This window comes from Piliocolobus tephrosceles, chromosome 7, assembly GCF_002776525.5.
Source record: "Piliocolobus tephrosceles isolate RC106 chromosome 7, ASM277652v3, whole genome shotgun sequence".
NCBI classification, from domain to species: domain Eukaryota; kingdom Metazoa; phylum Chordata; class Mammalia; order Primates; family Cercopithecidae; genus Piliocolobus; species Piliocolobus tephrosceles.
Genome location: NC_045440.1, coordinates 9673229 through 9692172, shown reverse-complemented (window position 1 = coordinate 9692172; position 18944 = coordinate 9673229). Strand labels below are relative to the sequence as shown.

The 18944-nt window shown below is 55.0% G+C and overlaps 1 protein-coding gene across 2 annotated transcripts in view; it reads left to right on the top strand.

Moving 5' to 3' along the window:
• ARHGEF10 (Rho guanine nucleotide exchange factor 10) overlaps positions 1 to 18944 on the top strand; it is a 138021-nt gene that overhangs the window by 1310 nt on the left and 117767 nt on the right. For both annotated transcript variants that reach the window (XM_023219109.2, XM_023219108.2), the window contains exon 2: positions 14088 to 14174. In XM_023219109.2, coding sequence (XP_023074877.1) covers positions 14138 to 14174 — 37 coding nt within the window. In that variant the 5' untranslated portion in view covers positions 14088 to 14137. The remainder of the gene's footprint in view (positions 1 to 14087; positions 14175 to 18944) is intronic.

Sequence of the window (18944 nt, the reverse complement as noted above, 5' to 3'; positions counted from 1 at the left end):
CACCTGTTCCCCCTGCACCCCACCTGTTCCCCCACACCCTACCTGTTCCCCCATACCCCCCGTTCACCTTGCACCCCACCTGTCCCACTGCACCTCAGCTGTCCCCCACACCCCACCTATTTACACTGCACCCCAGCTGTCCCCCACACCCCAGCTGTCCCCCCATATTCCACCTGTTCCCCTGCACCCCACAGCCTGCTGGTGCCCAAGAAACCAAGGTAGATTCTGAGGAAATTGCCCTAGGTCCGCAGGCACCTTGCCCACCTGTCCAGGTCCCACTCCCCCTCCATGGGCCCCTGGGCACTGAAGGTGAAGTCTGAGTAACCCTCCAGACTGTGGCCAGGAGGTCACGTTCCCAGGCAGCGGTGGACGAACTTGCTGCCGTCTAATACTGATTCCAGTCACTAACTTTTGCTACAGGTAAAAATTCTCATTGACTCAAGATGCGATGGGTTTTAATTCTTTTCTCTGGTTAACCATAATCTGAGTAGGGACTGGTCTGTATTCTAGATTCTGTGCAGCAGTGACTTAATTTCCATATAGGTGGAATCGAGGAGGAACAATTTCACTGCTGCTGTATAGGTGGAATGCTGCGAGGAGGAACAGTTTTGCCGCTGCTGATTAATAATATGTTTTGAACACCTGCTTTGTAGAAAATAATTTTTATTAGAAAAGAGAGATGATGACTGAGGTTTACACGTGGCATATTTTTAAAAATATGCTTTGTCCCTCTCTGTCATGCACAGCATCTATTTGTTGTCTTTAGCAGCCAACATCGGCAGTTATGGAGGCTGTAAATTTTTTTTTTTTTTGAAACGGAGTCTGGCTCTGTCGCCCGGGCTGGAGTGTGCAGTGGCCGGATCTCAGCTCACTGCAAGCTCTGCCTCCCAGGTTTATGCCATTCTCCTGCCTCAGCCTCCGGAGTAGCTGGGACTACAGGCGCCCGCCACCTCGCCTGGCTAATTTTTTGTATTTTTAGTAGAGACGGGGTTTCACCGTGTTAGCCAGGATGGTCTCGATCTCCTGACCTCGTGATCCGCCCGTCTCGGCCTCCCAAAGTGCTGGGATTACAGGCTTGAGCCACTGCGCCCGGCCTGGAGGCTGTAAATTTTCATAGTCAGTTAAGACTTCCAGGATTTCTCAGCAGTAAGAAAAGTCATTGGTATAAGGTGCTATTTGTAATTCATTAGTTGTAGACAGTTGGGGGTGAAGTAAAGTTAAAAGTTATTCAAAATAGCGTTTTATGTTTTTAAAAGTTGATGCTTGACTTCCAGATGTAACCACATTTGTCTTCTGGGTGCTTTGGTGTGCTGCCTTTCCTCTGCAGTTTGTGTGTGCGTACGTGTGGGTGTGTGTGTATGTGCTTGTGCGCATGTGTGTGCGTGTGTGTGTATGTGTGTTTGTGTGTGTGTGCGTTTGTGTGGCTGTGCATGTGTTTGTGTGCCTGCGTGTGTGTGCATGTGTGTGTATGTGTGTGCGTGCGTTTGTGTGGGTGTGCATGTGTTTGTGTGCGTGCGTGCGTGTGTGTGTTTGTGTGTGCGTGCGTTTGTGTGGGTGTGCATGTGTTTGTGTGCGTGTGTGTGTGTGTGTGTGTGTGAGTTGTAGATGGAAGCGTTGGGGAGTGTGGAGGGTGTGGAGTTCGAGACCTGTGTTGAGGTGGGGAAGCTTTTCCCTGACGCTGTGGGTCCAGGCTTCTCACGGAGCTTAAGGGTGCTTGCTTACGAGGTTGCTAGAAGGCATCGTATGGGGAAGTGCTTCTTAAACGAAATATGTCTGGCATAAATTAGAGCAAACTGGAAATGCGCTAATGACAGTTGTATTCTGTAAGCGACATGAAAACGTCATAGTGAGACGTAAGCAAGTGCTGGTGTAGGGCCCGTCATTCTTTACTGCACAGTGCATGGCAGGAAGCATTCAAAGAACAGCTCAGGTCTGGAGATGCTCAGAGAATCTGTGTTTCATGCGTGTGTTGTTTATAGTTTCCCTGGATAGAAAGATAAGTGGCATGAAATAAGACAGAAGGGAAGCATAGCTGTTAGTCGTTCATGAGGGAGAATTTCAGCTCCCTCCCTTAAGCAGGCTTTCTGGGAATGTAATTTTGGAAGGTTCTGGGAGCTCTGCAGTGGAAGTGGGTGGGCCAGGCCCAGGGGCTGTCAAGGGTCTGAGAGGCGGGGAGAGCAGAGGCAGGTAACCAGGAGGGGGCCTTGCCTGGGTTGCAGATAGGGCCACAGCCCCAGGTCCATCTGGGGAGGGGCAGAGCTACCTGTAAGGATAGGTGTGGCAAAGGAGCCCTGGGAGAGTGCCCTGCCACCAGCCCCCACCCTGACACACACACACTTCTGCTTCGTCTGCCACCCTACTGTGCTTCAGCCTGTTCATAGTTGCCAGGCTTAGACATTTGGTTTTGGTTCTGTTTGTTTGTTTTCTGTGAGTTTTCAAAATTTTGATCATAAAATGATTTTTTTTTTTTTAAATGGAGTCTTGCTCTGCTGCCCAGGCTGGAGTGCAGTGCAGGGATCTCGGCTTGCTGCAGTCTTTGCCTCCCAGGTTCAAGCGATTCTCCTGCCTCAGCCTCCCGAGTAGCTGGGATTATAGGCATCCACCACCATGCCCGGCTAATTTTTGTATTTTTGGTAGAGATGGGGTTTTGCCATGTTGGTCAGGCTGGTCTTAAACTCCCGAACTCAAGTGATCCACCTGCCTCGGCCTCCCAAAGTGCTGGGACTACAGGCATGAGCCACCGCGTGCCCAGTCAAAATGATCATTTTTAATCTTGGATTATTCCTTTCCTTCCATCATTGCCATTTCCTGCTTTTTGTTGTGTCATTGGAGTAAAGTAGGCCTGCCAGTAGAAAGTGCTATCTGGGGGTTGTTGATGTTTCATATTTTTGTTAAATGACGTGAAAAAGATGTAAAATGTTATAAAAATGTTTTGGGTTCAAAGTTTTTCTCTTCTGTGGGTCACCTTCTGATAGGGGAAATAACTTTGTAAAGTAAAATATGGTGTCCAGAGCTGTGACTGGTGCAGGGGCCCTGTGAGGGAGCGATGGGGAAGCACGCAGGTTGTTACAGGTGCGCGTAGAGATGCGTGGCTGTCTGCGCAGAATAGGCCTGGCTACGTCAGCATTGGCAGAGGCGCTGGTTACCAGTTTGGCCATTCTAGGTTCCAGTATCTTACTGACTGTCAGGCCCTGGGGACTCACTGTGGGGCTTTAATGAAGAAAACAGAAGGAATTGGTTCTGATACCTCAACACTCTGTTTCCACTGACAACTACAGACAGCTGAGCCTTTTTAGCACGCGGTGGGTCAGAGTGAGTCAGGCTCCTGCAAGTCGTATATGTTGCTTCCGTGCTGAGGTCATGTTCTTTGTTCAAGTTTGGGTCCGTGGCTTCCTGTCCAGCTGTGGGGGACAGACCTTTACACTTAAATGTGGTCACTATTATTATGTTGTAGAAAAGCAGTGTGGATATTTACTTTGGAATATAAATACCAAAAGGAAAACTTCAAAGTGTTCAAAGTGAATTTTGAACTTTTGTCCTCTCTTACTGATGCGGGTGATTAAGAGTGGACTACACAGGAAAAGCCAAGGAATTACATTGTGATAAACGGTGGCATGCACACTTACTGTTTTATTCTATTGTTCGCTTATTTTTTTTTTCTGAAAGGAAAATAAAGCAGTGATTTCAGTGCAGTTTCTGATTTTCTGTAAGGAACATGAGAAAAGTGAGTCCAAAGAGCATTACATAAGCTAACGTGGTATTCAGTGCATATCTGAGTGGACAGAGGCTGGAAGGCCTTGAGCGTTGGAGAGGAAGCAGGCGGCAGGGCCTCGAGCACACCTTGCGGGGGCGGCAGCCATCCTGGCAAGGCTGAGCACTCCCTGCCTCCACAGTAGCTCATGTCGGGCCTGAGCTGGGTCGTCGCGATAGGATACCTGCGTGGGCCGTGTAGACACAACCCAGGGAGCTCCAGGGTTAATGACACTCCTGGTTCAGAAGCTTGGTCTGTTTTGTGTGAGAAGCGCTGAGCTATGACAGAAGGAATATGCTGGGTCTTCCTCATTGTGCGTGCAGGTCTGAGCCTGGCTGGGTCCGCGGCGTTGAACCAGTGGGATGTTGTAAGGCTGGGCCTGTGGGCGGTTGCCCTGTGTGGGCTGGGCCAGCTTGAGGTCCGCTGAGGGCTGGAGCCAGCCCCTGACCCTGGCCAGCCGGCTTGCTGCAGGAGTGATAAGAAAAAGAAAGTCGACTCATGCTTTGTGCTCAGGCACTTGGCTCAGCAGGTCCATGGGAAGCAGCCCACACGAGAGGCCCTGGTCCATGTCCAGCTGCCGTCTGTGCCTCCATGGAAGCCGTGGCTTTATGGCTTCGTGTCATTTGTGTGGGCTCTGTGCATTCAGCCAGCAGAGGCACTTCTCGCAGAGCAGGGTTGAAGAGAATTCCTTTCTCTGGAAGCTCTTGTCCTGTGTTATATAGAATAGGTCGCTTTTCAGCTGCAGCAGAAGTCTAAACTAGTGCTCACAGGTGCCAAGGGCTGCACAGTGGTGCAGCGCTCCACTCATGGTCCCGAATCCAGGCTCCGTGGGGGAAGAATGCATAGCGTGGCCCGTGGAGGCTGCTGGGACGGCAGCAGGCACCCTGCCTCTGGAACGACGTTTAGACATGCACATTTCTCCATGATTTAATAGGAAGGAATGAAAGGTGCAGCATTTTGCCAGCTGATGAAAATATCTGGGGAGCGAGTCATAGCGTAGTGGTAGCAAGGAGAAGGTTATGTTTTCCAGTGTGCAGGCTCCAAAGTGATCTCTGCCAACAGTCAGAGGGCTGGAGTTTGGAGGCAGCTCCCTCTTGCTATAAAGAGCCGCTTCCCTGCTCTGTTCTGTCTGCAGCAGCAGACGGCCCCAGAGGGCAAGGACTCCTGGTGACAAGAGGAGTATCAGGCGAAGGCAAGGGAGGGAGGCTGTGCGCATGCACCTGTAATCCCGGGAGATTTCCAGTGCATTCCGCAGGCATGCGTGGCAGGCGGCTCATTTCCCGTGGGGCTCAGTCGGCAGTTCTTGGTGGGCACTTGACTCCTGGGCGTGGCTTCTGTCCAGCATCCAGGCTGCCAGGAGCCTCTGGGGGCTGTGCAAACACCTGCAAGCACCTTCTTGGTCCCTTGAGGCCTTTCTCTATTGGCTTAGATTTAGTGCCCTTTTGTGGTTATGTGTTTTCAGATCAAGTTTTTATACTTAAAATATACATTCTATAAAAAGAAACAACCTTTTACACATGAGGAAAATCTACCTGTGGCCGTATGACAAGCACCGACAAATCTGGAAATGGCCTGTTAAGAGACAGGTGTTTCGTGAATACGGCCCCGTGCTAAGTACTAAGTGCTCTCACACCCCAAGACAGGGCGTGGACCACAGAGGCCATGTGCTTGCCCTGGGGGCCTGGCATCCTTGTGTTTAGGAAAGATGATTTAAAACGTAAAGTAATATGATGAAAAGCTGTGGAAAAATACGGCATACATGGGGCTACAAGGTGCGGAGAGGAGGGATTTGCAATTGAATGGGAGCCATGGCAGGCGAGGCGCCAAGAGAATGGGGTTATTGCCTGAAATGCCAATGGAGCTGAGAGATGGGTTGAGCCCACGCCCACGGAAACCCATTCCCAGTGGGAGGAACAGCAATTGCGCGGCCCTGAGGCGGCCGCCCAAGCATGTCCAGGAACAGCAGGTCGGCCAGGGCTGGAGGGCCCAAGGCGAGAGGGACTGGTGAACACCAGGTCAGCGGGAGAACCACATGGGAAGAAGCCTTGGAGGCTCCATGTGTCAGAGCGGCTGGAAGGGCCACAGGCCAGACCCATGGAGGGACAGTGTGGGAGAGCCACGGAGGGGCCACGTGACAGCTGTAGCAGACAGGGTGATGGACATCCATGGAGGGGCAGTGTGTGATGGCTGTGGAGGGACGGTGTGACATCTGTGGAGGGACGGTGTGACGGCCACGGAGGGACAGTGGCAACCATGGAGGGACGGTGTGACGGCCGCAGAGGGACAGTGGCGGCCGTGGAGGGACGGTGTGATGGCTGTGGAGGGACAGTGTGACATTTGTGGAGGGACAGTGTGACATCTGTGGAGGGGCAGTGGCAGCCGTGGAGGGATGGTGTGATGGCCGCAGAGGGACAGTGGCAGCCGTGGAGGGACGGTGTGACGGCCGTGGAGGGACAGTGTGACATTTGTGGAGGGACAGTGTGACATTTGTGGAGGGACAGTGGCAGCCGTGGAGGGACCATGCACAGTGAGTGGTGACCGAGTTGGGACGTGAAGGCCGCTCCATGCTGCTGGGATTGCGGAGCCCCTGTGCTGCGGGTCATGTACTGCTGTGCGGGTTGTGCACTGCTTGCTCCTGGGCACCTGCACAGGGTGCTCCTGGTGGAGTCACTTTTCAGGGTGTTGACTTTCATATCGATGACAGGCGGCTTTTTCTCATTCTCACCATGGGGAAGGCTTCTTTAGGAAGCCCTCCTGGCTGCTGACCCCCTGTCCCCAGCTCCCCGTGCTGCTTCCTTGGGAGGGAGTTGTAGCTGGCACTGTGCACCTCAGCTTCCGTTGAGATGATGACCCCTCCCCAAGCGTACGGCACACAGCGTTGGTGGCGAGCTGTGTCGGGGCTGCTGGGGGCCCCCCAATGACCACTTCTGCTTAGGGGCACTAGAGAAGGGGAGACAAGCGGACACTCGCATCTTCAGCCCTCCCAGGGAAGGGTAACCAGGGCTGGGCTGCCAGCAGTGACTGCAGAGGCCTGGGGCACGCAGCTGTCTGGATGCCACCCTTGCCCATCAGGGGTGGACTCTCACGGCGCAGGCAGCTCTGGCCAGATGAGTGGACCCTGCGGCGGCGGGTCCGGGGCTGCTCGTCCCTCCCCAGTGTGTGGCGCAGAGAGGGGCACACATGCTCTGGGCCGGGACGGGTTGATTCTGACCCGGTTAGGAGCTCGTGACTGACCGTTTTATAAAGCCCTTGTGAAACTGAATGCATTTGCTTCTCTTTTCACTTTTTTTTCCTCTTCTGGGAACATGCAGCGGAGGGGAGAAGGTCCTATGGAGACGGTCTCAGTCTGAGGTGAGCAGAGCGTAATGGTGAGAAGGTGGCAGAGGCGGAGACACAGGCCCAGGGAGGACCCTGGAAGGAGGGGCTGCTGGGTGCCATGCGCCCTGAAACTCAGTCACAGCTGTGCTCTGAGGCCAAATCCGGGTGGTCACAAAACACAAACCCAGGACAGCGGCGTTCTCCCAAGTCTTAGAGAAGAAGCTCTTTCCTCTCTCCTTCCCTCCGCCTGTCCGTCCATCCATCCCCTTTGTCTCCTCACAGGCCACTGGAAACATTGGGTAGAAAGGGCTGGCGTGTTTGGCTTGCTGTGGTGTTCGGCTGAGTTAACTATAACGTTCCAGAAGGACTCCCGCCGTAGACTTTGCATCCTTTTACGTTTCTCCTGCCTGGGTTTATTTCTTGAGTTGGAACCTCATGAATGTGAATCGACCGGGCGCAGAATGCCGGGGCCGCAGGGGTTTCCTGGCTCCCGTGGTGCGTCCGGGGTGGGATGTCCAGAGCCCGCGCAGCCTTGGACACTGGCCACCCAGCACCCGGCTCCCGGCCCCAGGCTCCTGGGCTCTGCCCTTAGGGCCACTTCACCCCCAGGTGGGAGGACGGAGGAAATGGCCCTGGCATCATTCGCCAGGCGAGTCCGCCGCAACACTCTGAGCTTGGCCTGGTCGCGGGGTGCTGGGCGCTGATGGCCCCCGGCCTGTGTCTGGCAAGGCACTGGGACATCCCACACTCGTGCAGTCTGTGGCGTGGGCACAGGATGTGGGTGGTTCAGCCTGGCGCCCCCACCTTTCCAGGGCCATGGAGGCTGGAGGAGTGGACGATAGGAAACCGACCAACGGGCCCAGGATGCTCGAGGCCCGAGTGCCGGACAGGACTGAGCAGTAAGTGAAGAGCGGGGCACTTCACGGGCACAGAGCCTGTCTCTGCCCTGGGCATGTCTCTGAAACCACACGGCAGCCCTGTGAGTTGGTGCCGTCCCTGTGCAGCGGAGGCCGTGGGGGCACAGGCAGGTCGAGGGCCTCTGTGGCTGGGAAGTTCTGGGCTGGGGCAGATGCAGACAGGCTCCTGGCACAGGCTCCAGGCCTGCCGCCCTGCAGCTGCTTCCCAGGTAGAGGCCCGAGGTCACGGTGACTTCCTCCTGTGCCGGAGTTCAGCATGACAGCTCACACTAGCGCGCTCACGCCGTCCAGAAGCACTGACTGTGGAAAGGTGCCCGTGGAACGTCCGTGGGTCTTCAGCCAGCGTCCTTCCCACCCCGCATTCCTCCTGGATGGGCTCCCCTGAGCTCCTTTTGCAGGCCGGGATACACGGTGAAAGGCACAAGCAGCACGAGTGCAGCACAGATGCGGGTGTGTCCCCACAATCATGCTGAGCAGTGTCGGGGAGCGCAGTGGCTGTGCTGTCTGTGAACACTTGTGGAAGGCGAGGCTGCGGCCTGACGCACACGGCATGAAGCGGTCCTTCAGCCTCGGTGTCTCTGGGCTCCTTCCCTGACTGAATGCATCATCTTTTTGTTTAAAACCACAGTCCAGGCTGGGCGTGGTGGCTCACGCCTGTAATCCCAGCACTTTGGGAGGCCGAGGCAGGTGGATCACAAGGTCAGGAGATCGAGACCATCCTGGCTAACACGGTGAAACCCCGTCTCTACTAAAAATACAAAAAATTAGCCAGGTGTGGTGGCGACGCCTGTAATCCCAGCTACTTGGGAGGCTGAGGCAGGAGAATGGCGGGAACCCGGGAGGCAGAGCTTGCTGTGAGCCTAGATTGTGCCACTGCTTTCCGGCCTGGGCAAGAAGAGCGAGCTGTCAAAAAAAAAAAAAAAAAAAAAAAAAACACAGAATCCAAATCCAAATGCACAATGAAATCTTTCATTAAGATGCTGACATTGGAAAATGACAGCAGTCATGAAACAAAGCCTGCAGCCCAGGCAGGTGTGAGCTCATGCTGCACACTGCTGGGGATACAGTGTTTGGAAAGTGGAGTCTTCTGCTCTGCCCTCAGGGTCCATCTCATCTGCACCAGGGCGGGGAGAGTGAGCCCCAGCCCAGCCCCACCACTGAAAATGATGCCCATGAGGTCCGGGTGAGTCACCCGTGGGGAGTTGCCCGCCACGTGGGCTGACGCTGCTGGAAGATTGCACAGAGAAGGCAGGCTCTAGACCCCTGGGCTTCAGGGAGCTGGGACGTTTTGTGTGGCCTGGAGGTTCTAGGGACACAGAAACTTCTCACAGCAGGTCTGAGTTGGGGGAGCAGGCTGTGGCGGGAGGAGTGCATGCTGCCATGGGCTGTGTAGGGCACACAGGCAGCTCTGAGTCCAGATACAAAGGCATGGTTTCTGTGTCAGCCCCTGATACGGTTTGGCTGTGTCCCCACCCAAATCTCAACTTGAATTGTATCTCCCAGAATTCCCACGTGTTATGGTGGGGACCCAGGGGGAGGTAACCGAATCCTCGGAGCTGGTCGTTCCTGTGCTATTCTCCTGATAGTGGATACGGCCATGAGATCTGATGGGTTTATCAGGGGTTTCCACTTTTGCTTCTTCCTCATTTTCTCTTGCCACCGCCATGTAAGAAGTGCCTTTCACCTCCCGCCATGATTCTGAGGCTTCCCCAGCCATGTAGAACTGTAAGTCCAATTAAAACTTTTTGTTCCCAGTCTCAGGTATATCTTTATCAGCAGCGTGAAAGCGGAATAACACAGCCTCCTAGAAATTTTCCTTCTTAGGAATGCAGTTTTTAAGAGACACTAATTTGGAAGGAAATTTTTGGAGTTTGCAGTGTGCCTGACACTTGTGTACGCGTCAGGATGCCGGTGGTAGGGCAAGGCCTGGGCCAGAATCTGACAGTCGCTTCGCAGCTATAGAGCCAGGGGCTGCTGTGGGCTGCGCTGAGCCTCAGGAGGGGTGGGGCCGTGCTTTCCACACAGGGCTGCCCTGCAGACTTGCAGAGCTGATCCAGGCAGACGCCGTGGTAGCTGCTGGGTGAAGGGTGAGCTGTCACCCTTAAAAAGGGCCAAGCATAAAAAGGAGTAATGCCCAGGCTTGTTCGTCTTTCCGTTGGTCCTAAGATTATCAGTGGAAGAATGAGAAATCAATTTGACTCATTTTTATACATTTTAGTAGAGAAACAAATAGCATGAATGAGATTTACACAGTGTGGTTAAAAAAATGGAGAGTAAACAACAGGGCTTAAGGAAACAGAATTCTCTGAAGACACAGAAAGCCGTGTGGCTGTCAGGTAGAGGGTGCTAGTGTGGTGTTCATTCTTGAACAGACCCGGCAGGCGGATGCCTGGTCTTATCCAGGGCAGGAAGGGGGAAGGGTGTGCTTCTGACCCTGCCACTCGCTCACCACCTTTGCGAACAGAGCGTGGGTCACGAGGGGAGGGCGCTGGTTTTCTCTGAAGCCCGAGGACGCCTGGCTCCTCAGCATTACTGATGTTGGGCAGGTGAATCTGTGAGCTCAGTTTCTTCAGCCGGTGAGGAACTGAGGAATACCACTGGCCTCACCGTGAGTGAAGGTGGTGAGGACTCGGGTCGTGGGGATGCCGCTTCTCACGCTCACAGGTGCGCTAGGTACGGTTTCCTCCTCCGTCTCCCCTCAGGACTGCGGAGTTCAAAGGTGTTTGCTCATTGTCTCCTCCGCAGAGTTCAGGGCGTTTATTCATTGCCTCTTCTTCGTACGATGGACGCATCTCTGTCTGTCCTGTTCCCCGAGGTCCTGGTGCACCGTGGAAGGAACAGACGTTGGGCTGGGACCCACTGGGGATGCCGGGCAGTGCCTGCTGCCTTCCCTTTCTCTAACGGGCCTGGACTCCATCTGCAGCGATCCTGATGTGTGAGATGGCGTTGGCCCTGGTGCCAGCGTCCCAGGGAAAGGTAGCATCAACCTAAACTCTTGAGGATTCGTAGCTGTGTTGGAGCATTGTTAATTTTCTTTGTCGAGAGATGCTGTAGCTGTGGAACGTACTCTTCTTCGATCCGGCTCTGAGGCCGCCGAGTCATCCCGGCCAGGCTGACGAATGAAGGTGTCCTCTCCTTCCCAAGCCACCCCACGCCCGCCCGGCCTGGGGAGAAGCCATCCCTCCCTCTGCACTCAGGGTGGCAGTCAGCGTCCGGCCCTGCTGCTGTGTGCACACCGGCGGCAGTCCGCTTCAGACCCCACGTGTTCGTTCTTTCAGAGAGCCCATGCACTCTTCAGCATGGTTGGTGTTGGCTAAATATTTGTTGACTGAGGCTGAACGGTCATTTTAGGTTTTGTCAGGGTCTCAGAGCCAGTGTGGTCCTCTCTGCCCATGGGATCCGATTGTCGGAAGCATTGATGCCATCTGGCATGGGGGGCTGTCTGATGTGGGGACTGTCCGGCGTGGATGCTGTCTGGCGTGGATGCTGTCCGGTGTAGAAGCTGTCTGGTGTGGGGGACTGTCTGATGTGGGGACTGTCCGGCGTGGAAGCTGTCTGGCGTGGGGGCTGCCTGGCGTGGGGGCTGTCTGATGTGGGAGCCATCCAGTGTGGGGGCTGTCTGGTGTGGGGACTGTCGGGCGTGGGGACTGTCCGGTGTGGGGGCTGTCCACTGTGGAAGCTGTCTGGTGTGGAAGCTGTCTGGTGTGGAAGCTGTCTGGTGTGGAAGCTGTCTGACGTGGGGACTGTCCGCCGTGAGGGTGAGGACTGTCCGACATGGGGAATGTTCGGCGTGGGGACCATCTGGCGTGGGCACCGTCCGGCGTGGGCACTGTCCGGTGTGTTTGCTGCACTTGTCTCTGAGGATTCCTTCCATGAGCGTCATTCTTTCCATTCACCATTGTGGTCCAAGCATGTCTCTCTGACCTTACCTTGGGAATGACAGCTTTCCCTCAAAGGATGATGTCCTTTGTTGTCCCATGGAATCACTGCTGGGGTGCAGAGGGTGGGCACCTCCCGCCTCACGGGTCCTGCTGGGGTGGACAGGGTGGGCACCTCCCGCCTCACGGATGCACTGGCCGGCACTTGGACCGTGTCTCATTGCACAGAGAGCTCTCCTGCACGGGCACGGAGGGTGGAAGGGCAGAGGTGTGCCGTCGGGGCCCAGGCCCGGGCTCTGGATGCTCGCATCAGCCACCCGCCATCGGGGCCCAGGCCGGCTCGGGGTGCTCACATCAGCCACCTGCCCTCAGCTGTAGCCTTGGATGAGTGTCTTAAGTCTCCCAACCAGTGGTTTCTCCATTGAAAAATAATAACAGTCCCCACGTCTTGGAGTTGTGCTGGCGAGGTGGACCTAAAAGGAAAAAGCTAGGGTGAAAGTACTCTATGTAGAGGGTTATTTGGGCCGCGTGTGAGGCCTGCAGCCCAGGAGCCTGGATCTGGGCTGCCCTGAATGCACACTGATGAGCAGCATCTCCAGGGGGATTTTGGAAAGCAGAAAGGGGGTCAGGGAGGCTGACAGAAAGCTGTTTGTCAGGAATTCTCATGAGTTTATGGAAACCATTGGTTTATTGATTAGTGATTACTGTGCATTCTTAAGCTACAGGGCGTGTGACGGCGTCCAGCACGGCATCACTAGGCTCTTCCCAGCCACTGGGGGCCACCGCAGGCTGCGTTGAGTGAACATGGGGCTCCCCGGGAGCATAGAGCAGAGAGCAGGGTGTGGCTGCGGCTCGTCTGCACATTCTCGGGGCCTGATGATGTGAAAGGGCTCCCGTCCCTCAGACAGAAGTTCTACTCTTTTCTCAGCAGTGCATGTTGAGCTGCTTGTGCATGTTGGTGAAATGACCTGAAACCAAGGAACTGAGGCTGCAAGGTGCCGAACCATAAGGCCAGGTGCTGGGGATGGGGCAAGGGTGGTGGCATGTGGCCTTATGGCACCTGAGCGAGTCTGGGGGATGGAGGGAGAGCAGGTTCAGGGCTGGGAACACAGGAGGGTGGAAGGGTAGGCGCTGGGCTGGGAACACAGGAGGGCAGATGGGGCGGGCACTGGGCTGGGAATGCAGGAGGTGCCACATCTTGAGGTTGGGGGCAGGATCCCACTGCCAGCCTCATTGGAAAGCAGTGTCTGTCTGCTTCTGAGAGTGCCAGAGCCAGCGGCCAGCTCTGTGCACTACGATAAGAGAATTCGCTGGCCTGGTAGTGTTCTGGGTGTGTGGCAGGCAGAGCCTGGAGCTCTTGGCACCTGCCATCCCCTCGCATTCCCCTCACTGAAGAGCACATGAGGCCAGTGACCACCCTGGGCGTGGGCCCGCCTGGCCTCGGAGGAGCTGGCCTGTGGGTGACACTCAGGGACCATGGCCCCTGTGGCCGCATGTGCTTTTCCTGATGCAGCCGGGGCCTGGGGCTGGTGCCTGGTCCCTGGTGCTGGAGCCGAGGCAGCCAGAGAATTCCCCGAGGACAGCTTATTTCCCCTGGATGGTTCTGGCGGGAGCCAGGCCTGTGTGTTGTGGTCTTAACACGAGTCACCAGGAACTGGCCTTCCCGGGACTCGGCTGGCATCCAGCTCACACTCAAACTCATGTCCTCAAAGCAGGGAGGGAAACACGAAGCATAGACAAGAATCACAGCAGCAGGCAGGCTGGGACCCAGCCTCGCCCCGAGAGGTTAGCCACACGTTTACCCAAAGGAGTGGAGAGGGCCGCCGGCGCCGCACCTGATCCCAGCTGAGTCTGGAAGTAACACGTCTGGTTTACATGTTGATTTCTCCCTTTAGAATACGGTGGGACATTCAGCAAGGAGTTGAAGCCAGTGTCAGGTTGGGAGGGCCTGGCCAGCGAATCCAAGTTACAAAATAAACTTCTGGCTACAGTTCAAGGTGAAGTCACTCCAACCCTGAGAAGTCTCTTTTGTTTTGCTCTCGAATGTTGCTTCAAGGGAGATTTGCAAGTATTCACGACGAATAGGTGGTGAGTCTTCTAATCATGGATCATAATGACAGTTAGTTCTTCCTTTTGGCGGGGTTCTCTGTCGACAGCCCTGCATCTGTTGAATGCGTGTTTTTCCACCTGAACGGTGACAAGCAGTGTCTCTCCTTCTTGCAGGAGCTGCTTCCCGTAACAGAGCCGAGAAGAGAGGCGTCTGGAGCTGCAGCATGGACCAGCGAGAGCCCCCGCGTCCCGCTCCTGCAGGTAACAGCACTTGGCAGGTGGGCCTGTGGGTCAGGGCGCGCTGCCGCTCTCATCAAGGACAAGGTACTTTTGGAACCACTGAATTGCTGGTCACTGGGGTGTAGGGTGGAGTGAGAGCTTCTCGGGAGAAAGAGAAGGTTCCAACGTGACCCGGGTGCCCCCACCCCTGCCTTTCGACGCGGGCATCCTGGATGAGCCTCTCGCGTTCCTCGCAGGTGCTGCTGTGTTGCTCGAGGGGACCTGCCGTCAGCGTCTGAAACTCCCTTCAGGTTCCCCTCAGCCTGACGCGGTCAGAGATGGAGCGGGAGGGTGGTTACGGGATAGAACCTTCCATCGTTAAAGGCCCCGCTCAGGCTTAGAGCACAGCTTGCCCGTGGCGAGCGCTCGCCCAGTTTCCTTTTCTGCTTCCCTCCTCTGCGGGCCGCTCAGGGACAAGCACGACCTCTCTCTCCATATGCTCCCTAAGGGAGGGCTGCTGATGAAAGATTTCTCTTCGTTGTCCCCTCACCCGAGTTAAATTATGGCCAAAAAGACTATGCCAGGGTTGCCGGCTCACGCTCCAGCCAGTGGAGAAGGTGGACACTGACCCACGTTTCCATGGCAGGTCGTCTGCGGGGCCTGGAGACCTGGCCTCTGTTCTCCCGGGTCCTGCCCGACCACACGGTGCACACGGGCCCGGTGTCCGTTGCAGATCCGGGGGGCGATGAAGCTGTGGAGGTCGGGGAATTAACTGTGTGGGCTACAGGCCCCTTGGCACCGTGGGTGTGGGTCTTGGGAGATGCCAGGATTTGGTTATCTGTGCCCTCCCAAGTACATGGGCACTCTGGGCCCTCAGAGGTTGTAGCTGGATCAGAAAAGAGGCAGCCTGGAAGTCAGGGTGTCACAAGCAAGTCAGTCACCAGGGCCTGGTAGATGACAGAGACAGGAGAATCCAGGGGTCACCGGGCTCTGGTGAACGACAGAGACGCGAGAATCCAGGGGTTACCAGGCCTGGCAGATGACAGAGACAGGAGAATCCAGGGGTCACCGGGCTCTGGTGAACGACAGAGACGCGAGAATCCAGGGGTTACCAGGCCTGGCAGATGACAGAGATGAGAGAATCCAGGGGTGAGCAGTGGCCACCCCAGAAACAGCCTGTGACACTGCAGGGGCCAGAAGGGACCCCCACTCCTGCTGCTGGGGGTCTGCGCTGGGGAACTAGGCCTGGAAGTCCAGCTCTTGGAGTTCTCCAGAGCCGAAAGACCACGGGGTACAAGACCCGGTACCGGGAACCCGAGGCCACGGCCCCGCTGCTTCTCTTCTGGGGGTGACGTCGGCTGCTCTCCTTGCCTCTTTGTCGGCTGGTCTCCTTGCCATGGTGCTCATTGTCACCCCAGCTTCACTCACTTGTGGATTGCTGGCATTCAGGCTCTGCCAGACTAGGTCGTTTTAATTGAAAATGAGGCCAGGTACCGTAGCTCACACCTGTTATGCCAGCACTTTGGGAGACTAAGGTGGGTGAATCACTTGAGCCCAGGAGTTTGAGACCAGCTTGGGCAACATAGTGAGACCCCATCTCTGCAAAAAGAATAATATAGTAATAATTAGTTGTGCATAATGGTGCATGCCTGTAGTCCCAGCTACTCATGAGGCTGAGGTGGGAGGTTCACTTGAGCACGGGAAGTTGAGGCTGCAGTGAGCCGAGATTGTGCCACTGAACTCCAGCCTGGGTGGTGGGAGTGAGACCCTGTCTGAAAAATAAAAGTGGAAATGAGGCAGAGAGCAACATCTTTTATTGTGTTTCATTCCTGTCAAATGAGATGATGCCCTGGCAAAGCAGGGCACTGGGTGTCATCCTGTGGCCTCATCCGCCGTGGGCCCTCTTTGGGTGACCATCCCTGCAAGGGCCCCCTCCCACCTCCCTGCTTGCTTTTTGGCATTTCATGGAAACGAGTGGTTGTCTTGGTTAGTTCTCTGTTTGAAGGGGTGGGCACCAGATCTTGTGTGCTTTTCTGTTGCCTCCCCTCCTTCCCACCTGCAAAGATGGGAAACCATTAATACGGTGCTTTGACATGCTCAGGAGGCAGGTACAGGTGTTGGAGAAAGTTAAAAAGAAAAGAAAGGCCAGGAAGTTGTCTCTACAGGTAAGTGTCCAGGACTGTGGAGGACGCAGGGCCGTTCAGAGTCCCACGGCAGACGGATGCTGCCTTTGCCCCTGTCTTGCCCACTGTTTCAAAGAAGGCGGAAACCCCGTTTTGTCATTAAATGTGTCTCCCTCATTTGCTGACGTCGTCATCAGTCCTGGCTAGTGCCTGGCACCCTGAGGAGCTCTGCCCCACGGTGCCACCACCTGGATTGGATGAAATACCCACCCACCCACGGTCTTCATGACCAGAACTGGCTCTCTGCCCAGCTGGATTGGATGAAATGCCCACCCACGGTCTTCACGACCAGAACTGGCTCTCTGCTCAGCGGTGCCACCATCTGGATTGGACAGAATGCCCACCCACCCACGTCTTCACGACCAGACTGGCTCTCTGAAAGGTCCCTGGCCCCATAGCACTCCACCTTGGTAGTTGTCCTAATTAGAGACATGGCCTCTGATGGAGGCAGGACTCGGGGTGCCCAGGGTTACCAGCCGCTGGTGTTGCTCCCTGCAGCAGGTCGCACCTCTCCTGGGGCTGCGGGCGTCTCCACAGCCCCTCCCTCTGTCCAGATTACGACCCAGGGGAGAGTATGACAGGCCCACGCCCTCTGGGTGCAGTTGGACTGGCCAGGCTGCCCTTGGGCCAAGGCCCACTGGATCTAGCCTCAGGGCTTGTCGCTAACTCCAGGCTGCAGGAACGTGGAAATCTCCACAGTTTGCCACTGTTAACATTTCACCCAGGAGGGTGTCCTCGGGAGACCCTGGTAGGAGCCCAGGAGCCTTGGAGGTGCTGAGGAGCCGCCCTAGCCCTCTGTCGGGTGGAGACCGAGGCGCCTGTCATTGCTGACAGGCCACATGATCTTGGACTTTGATTCAGAAAGCCACCGTTTAATGACAGTGCTGTGGCTCGGAAACTTAGGTGAGTTTCTAGCCAATAACTTTTATGACAAATAGAAATAGGGATAATGGCCTGGTGTCTTTTCTGAGGATTCTGTGGTACTTTAATTATAATTTCCCCCATTATTAAGTAAACTGTGCACTGAAAAGTGCCCCTGAAGATCAGGATGCGGCAGGAGATTACTGCGACCTCAGTTCTTCCCTGCGCTCGGACACAGTTGGTGCTGGTACTTTAGATCATCACTTCTCCGGTTTTTTCCCCATATTTCTTTTCTACATAATCGTAGTCATCGCATATAAGTTTTTAACTTTTTTTTTTGAGACAGAGTCTGGCTCTCTTGCCAGGCTGGAGTGAAGCGGTGTGAGCGTGGCTCGCTGCAACCTCTGCTTCCTGGGTTCAAGGATTCTCCTGCCTCAGCCTCGTAAGTAGCTGGGATTGTAGACACCCGCCACCACGCCCAGCTAATTTTAGTATTTTTAGTAGAGACGGGGTTTCATCGTGTTGGCCAGGCTGGTCTTGATCTCCTGACCTCAAGTGATCTGCCCACCTTGGCCTCCCGAAGTGATGGGATTACAGGCGGGAGCCACCACACGTGGCCTGATTTTTAACATTTTGAGTGTACGTTTTTATACCAGCTTTCACATTTTTATTTGTGAGCATTTTCCAGGCTTCATAAGTGTCCTTCTCAGTGGCTGCCCTCGGGGCCTCCTGGCAGGGGTGCTGTTGTGTGTTCCAGTGGAATCATTCCTTAGTCCATGCCCATTCCTCACCTTTACCAGGTCCCTGTGCCTTCTCTAGAAATGTCCTTGGCAGCAAGTCAAGTCATCACAAGGTGAAGTGGTGTTTGTGAGGCAGCTTGTGCACCAGGAAAGATTTCAGGCTCTACTGCCCAGCTGCTGGGATTCAAATGTTGATTCTGAGGTGTGTGATCTGGTGACCTAAGCCGCCTTCAATTTCCGTCATTCCTGGAACAAACAGAACCCCTCTCATAAGTTTGGGGAGGATTTGACAAGTTAGCATCTCTAAAGTACTTAGACCTAGCTGGTTAGCACTTAGCAAATCCATTCAGAAGATGATCTGGGACTTCTCAGAATGCAAAACAGTCACACTGCCAGCTAAAGCCTTTCTCTAATTAGTAGCAAAATTCCAATGCAAAATATGTTCGGGCAAAAGAAATCAGTACAATTGGCATGTTAATGTTGGTTCACAAAAAATCATTTACCAAATACCTGGTAACTTCCGTAATGAGCTCAGACAGATGCCAGCACCCACACTGGCATTGTCTCTGGGGACAGCATTGTTTCTGGGGGATGGACTGTTTCTGGGGGTGGACTGTTTGTGGGGGATGGACTGTTTGTGGGAGATGGACTGTTTGTGGGGGATGGACTGTTTGTGGGGGATGGACTGTTTCTGGGGTGGACTGTTTCTGGGGGTGGACTGTTTCTGGGGGTGGACTGTTTGTGGGGGATGGACTGTTTGTGGGAGATGGACTGTTTGTGGGGGATGGACTGTTTGTGGGGGATGGACTGTTTCTGGGGTGGACTGTTTCTGGGGGTGGACTGTTTGTGGGGGGTGGACTGTTTCTGGGGGATGGACTGTTTCTGGGGGGTGGACTGTTTCTAGGGGGTGGACTGTTTGTGGGGGATGGACTGTTTGTGGGGGATGGACTTTCTGGGGGTAGACTGTTTCTGGGGGTGGACTGTTTCTGGGGATGGACTGTTTCTGGGGGATGGACTGTTTGTGGGGG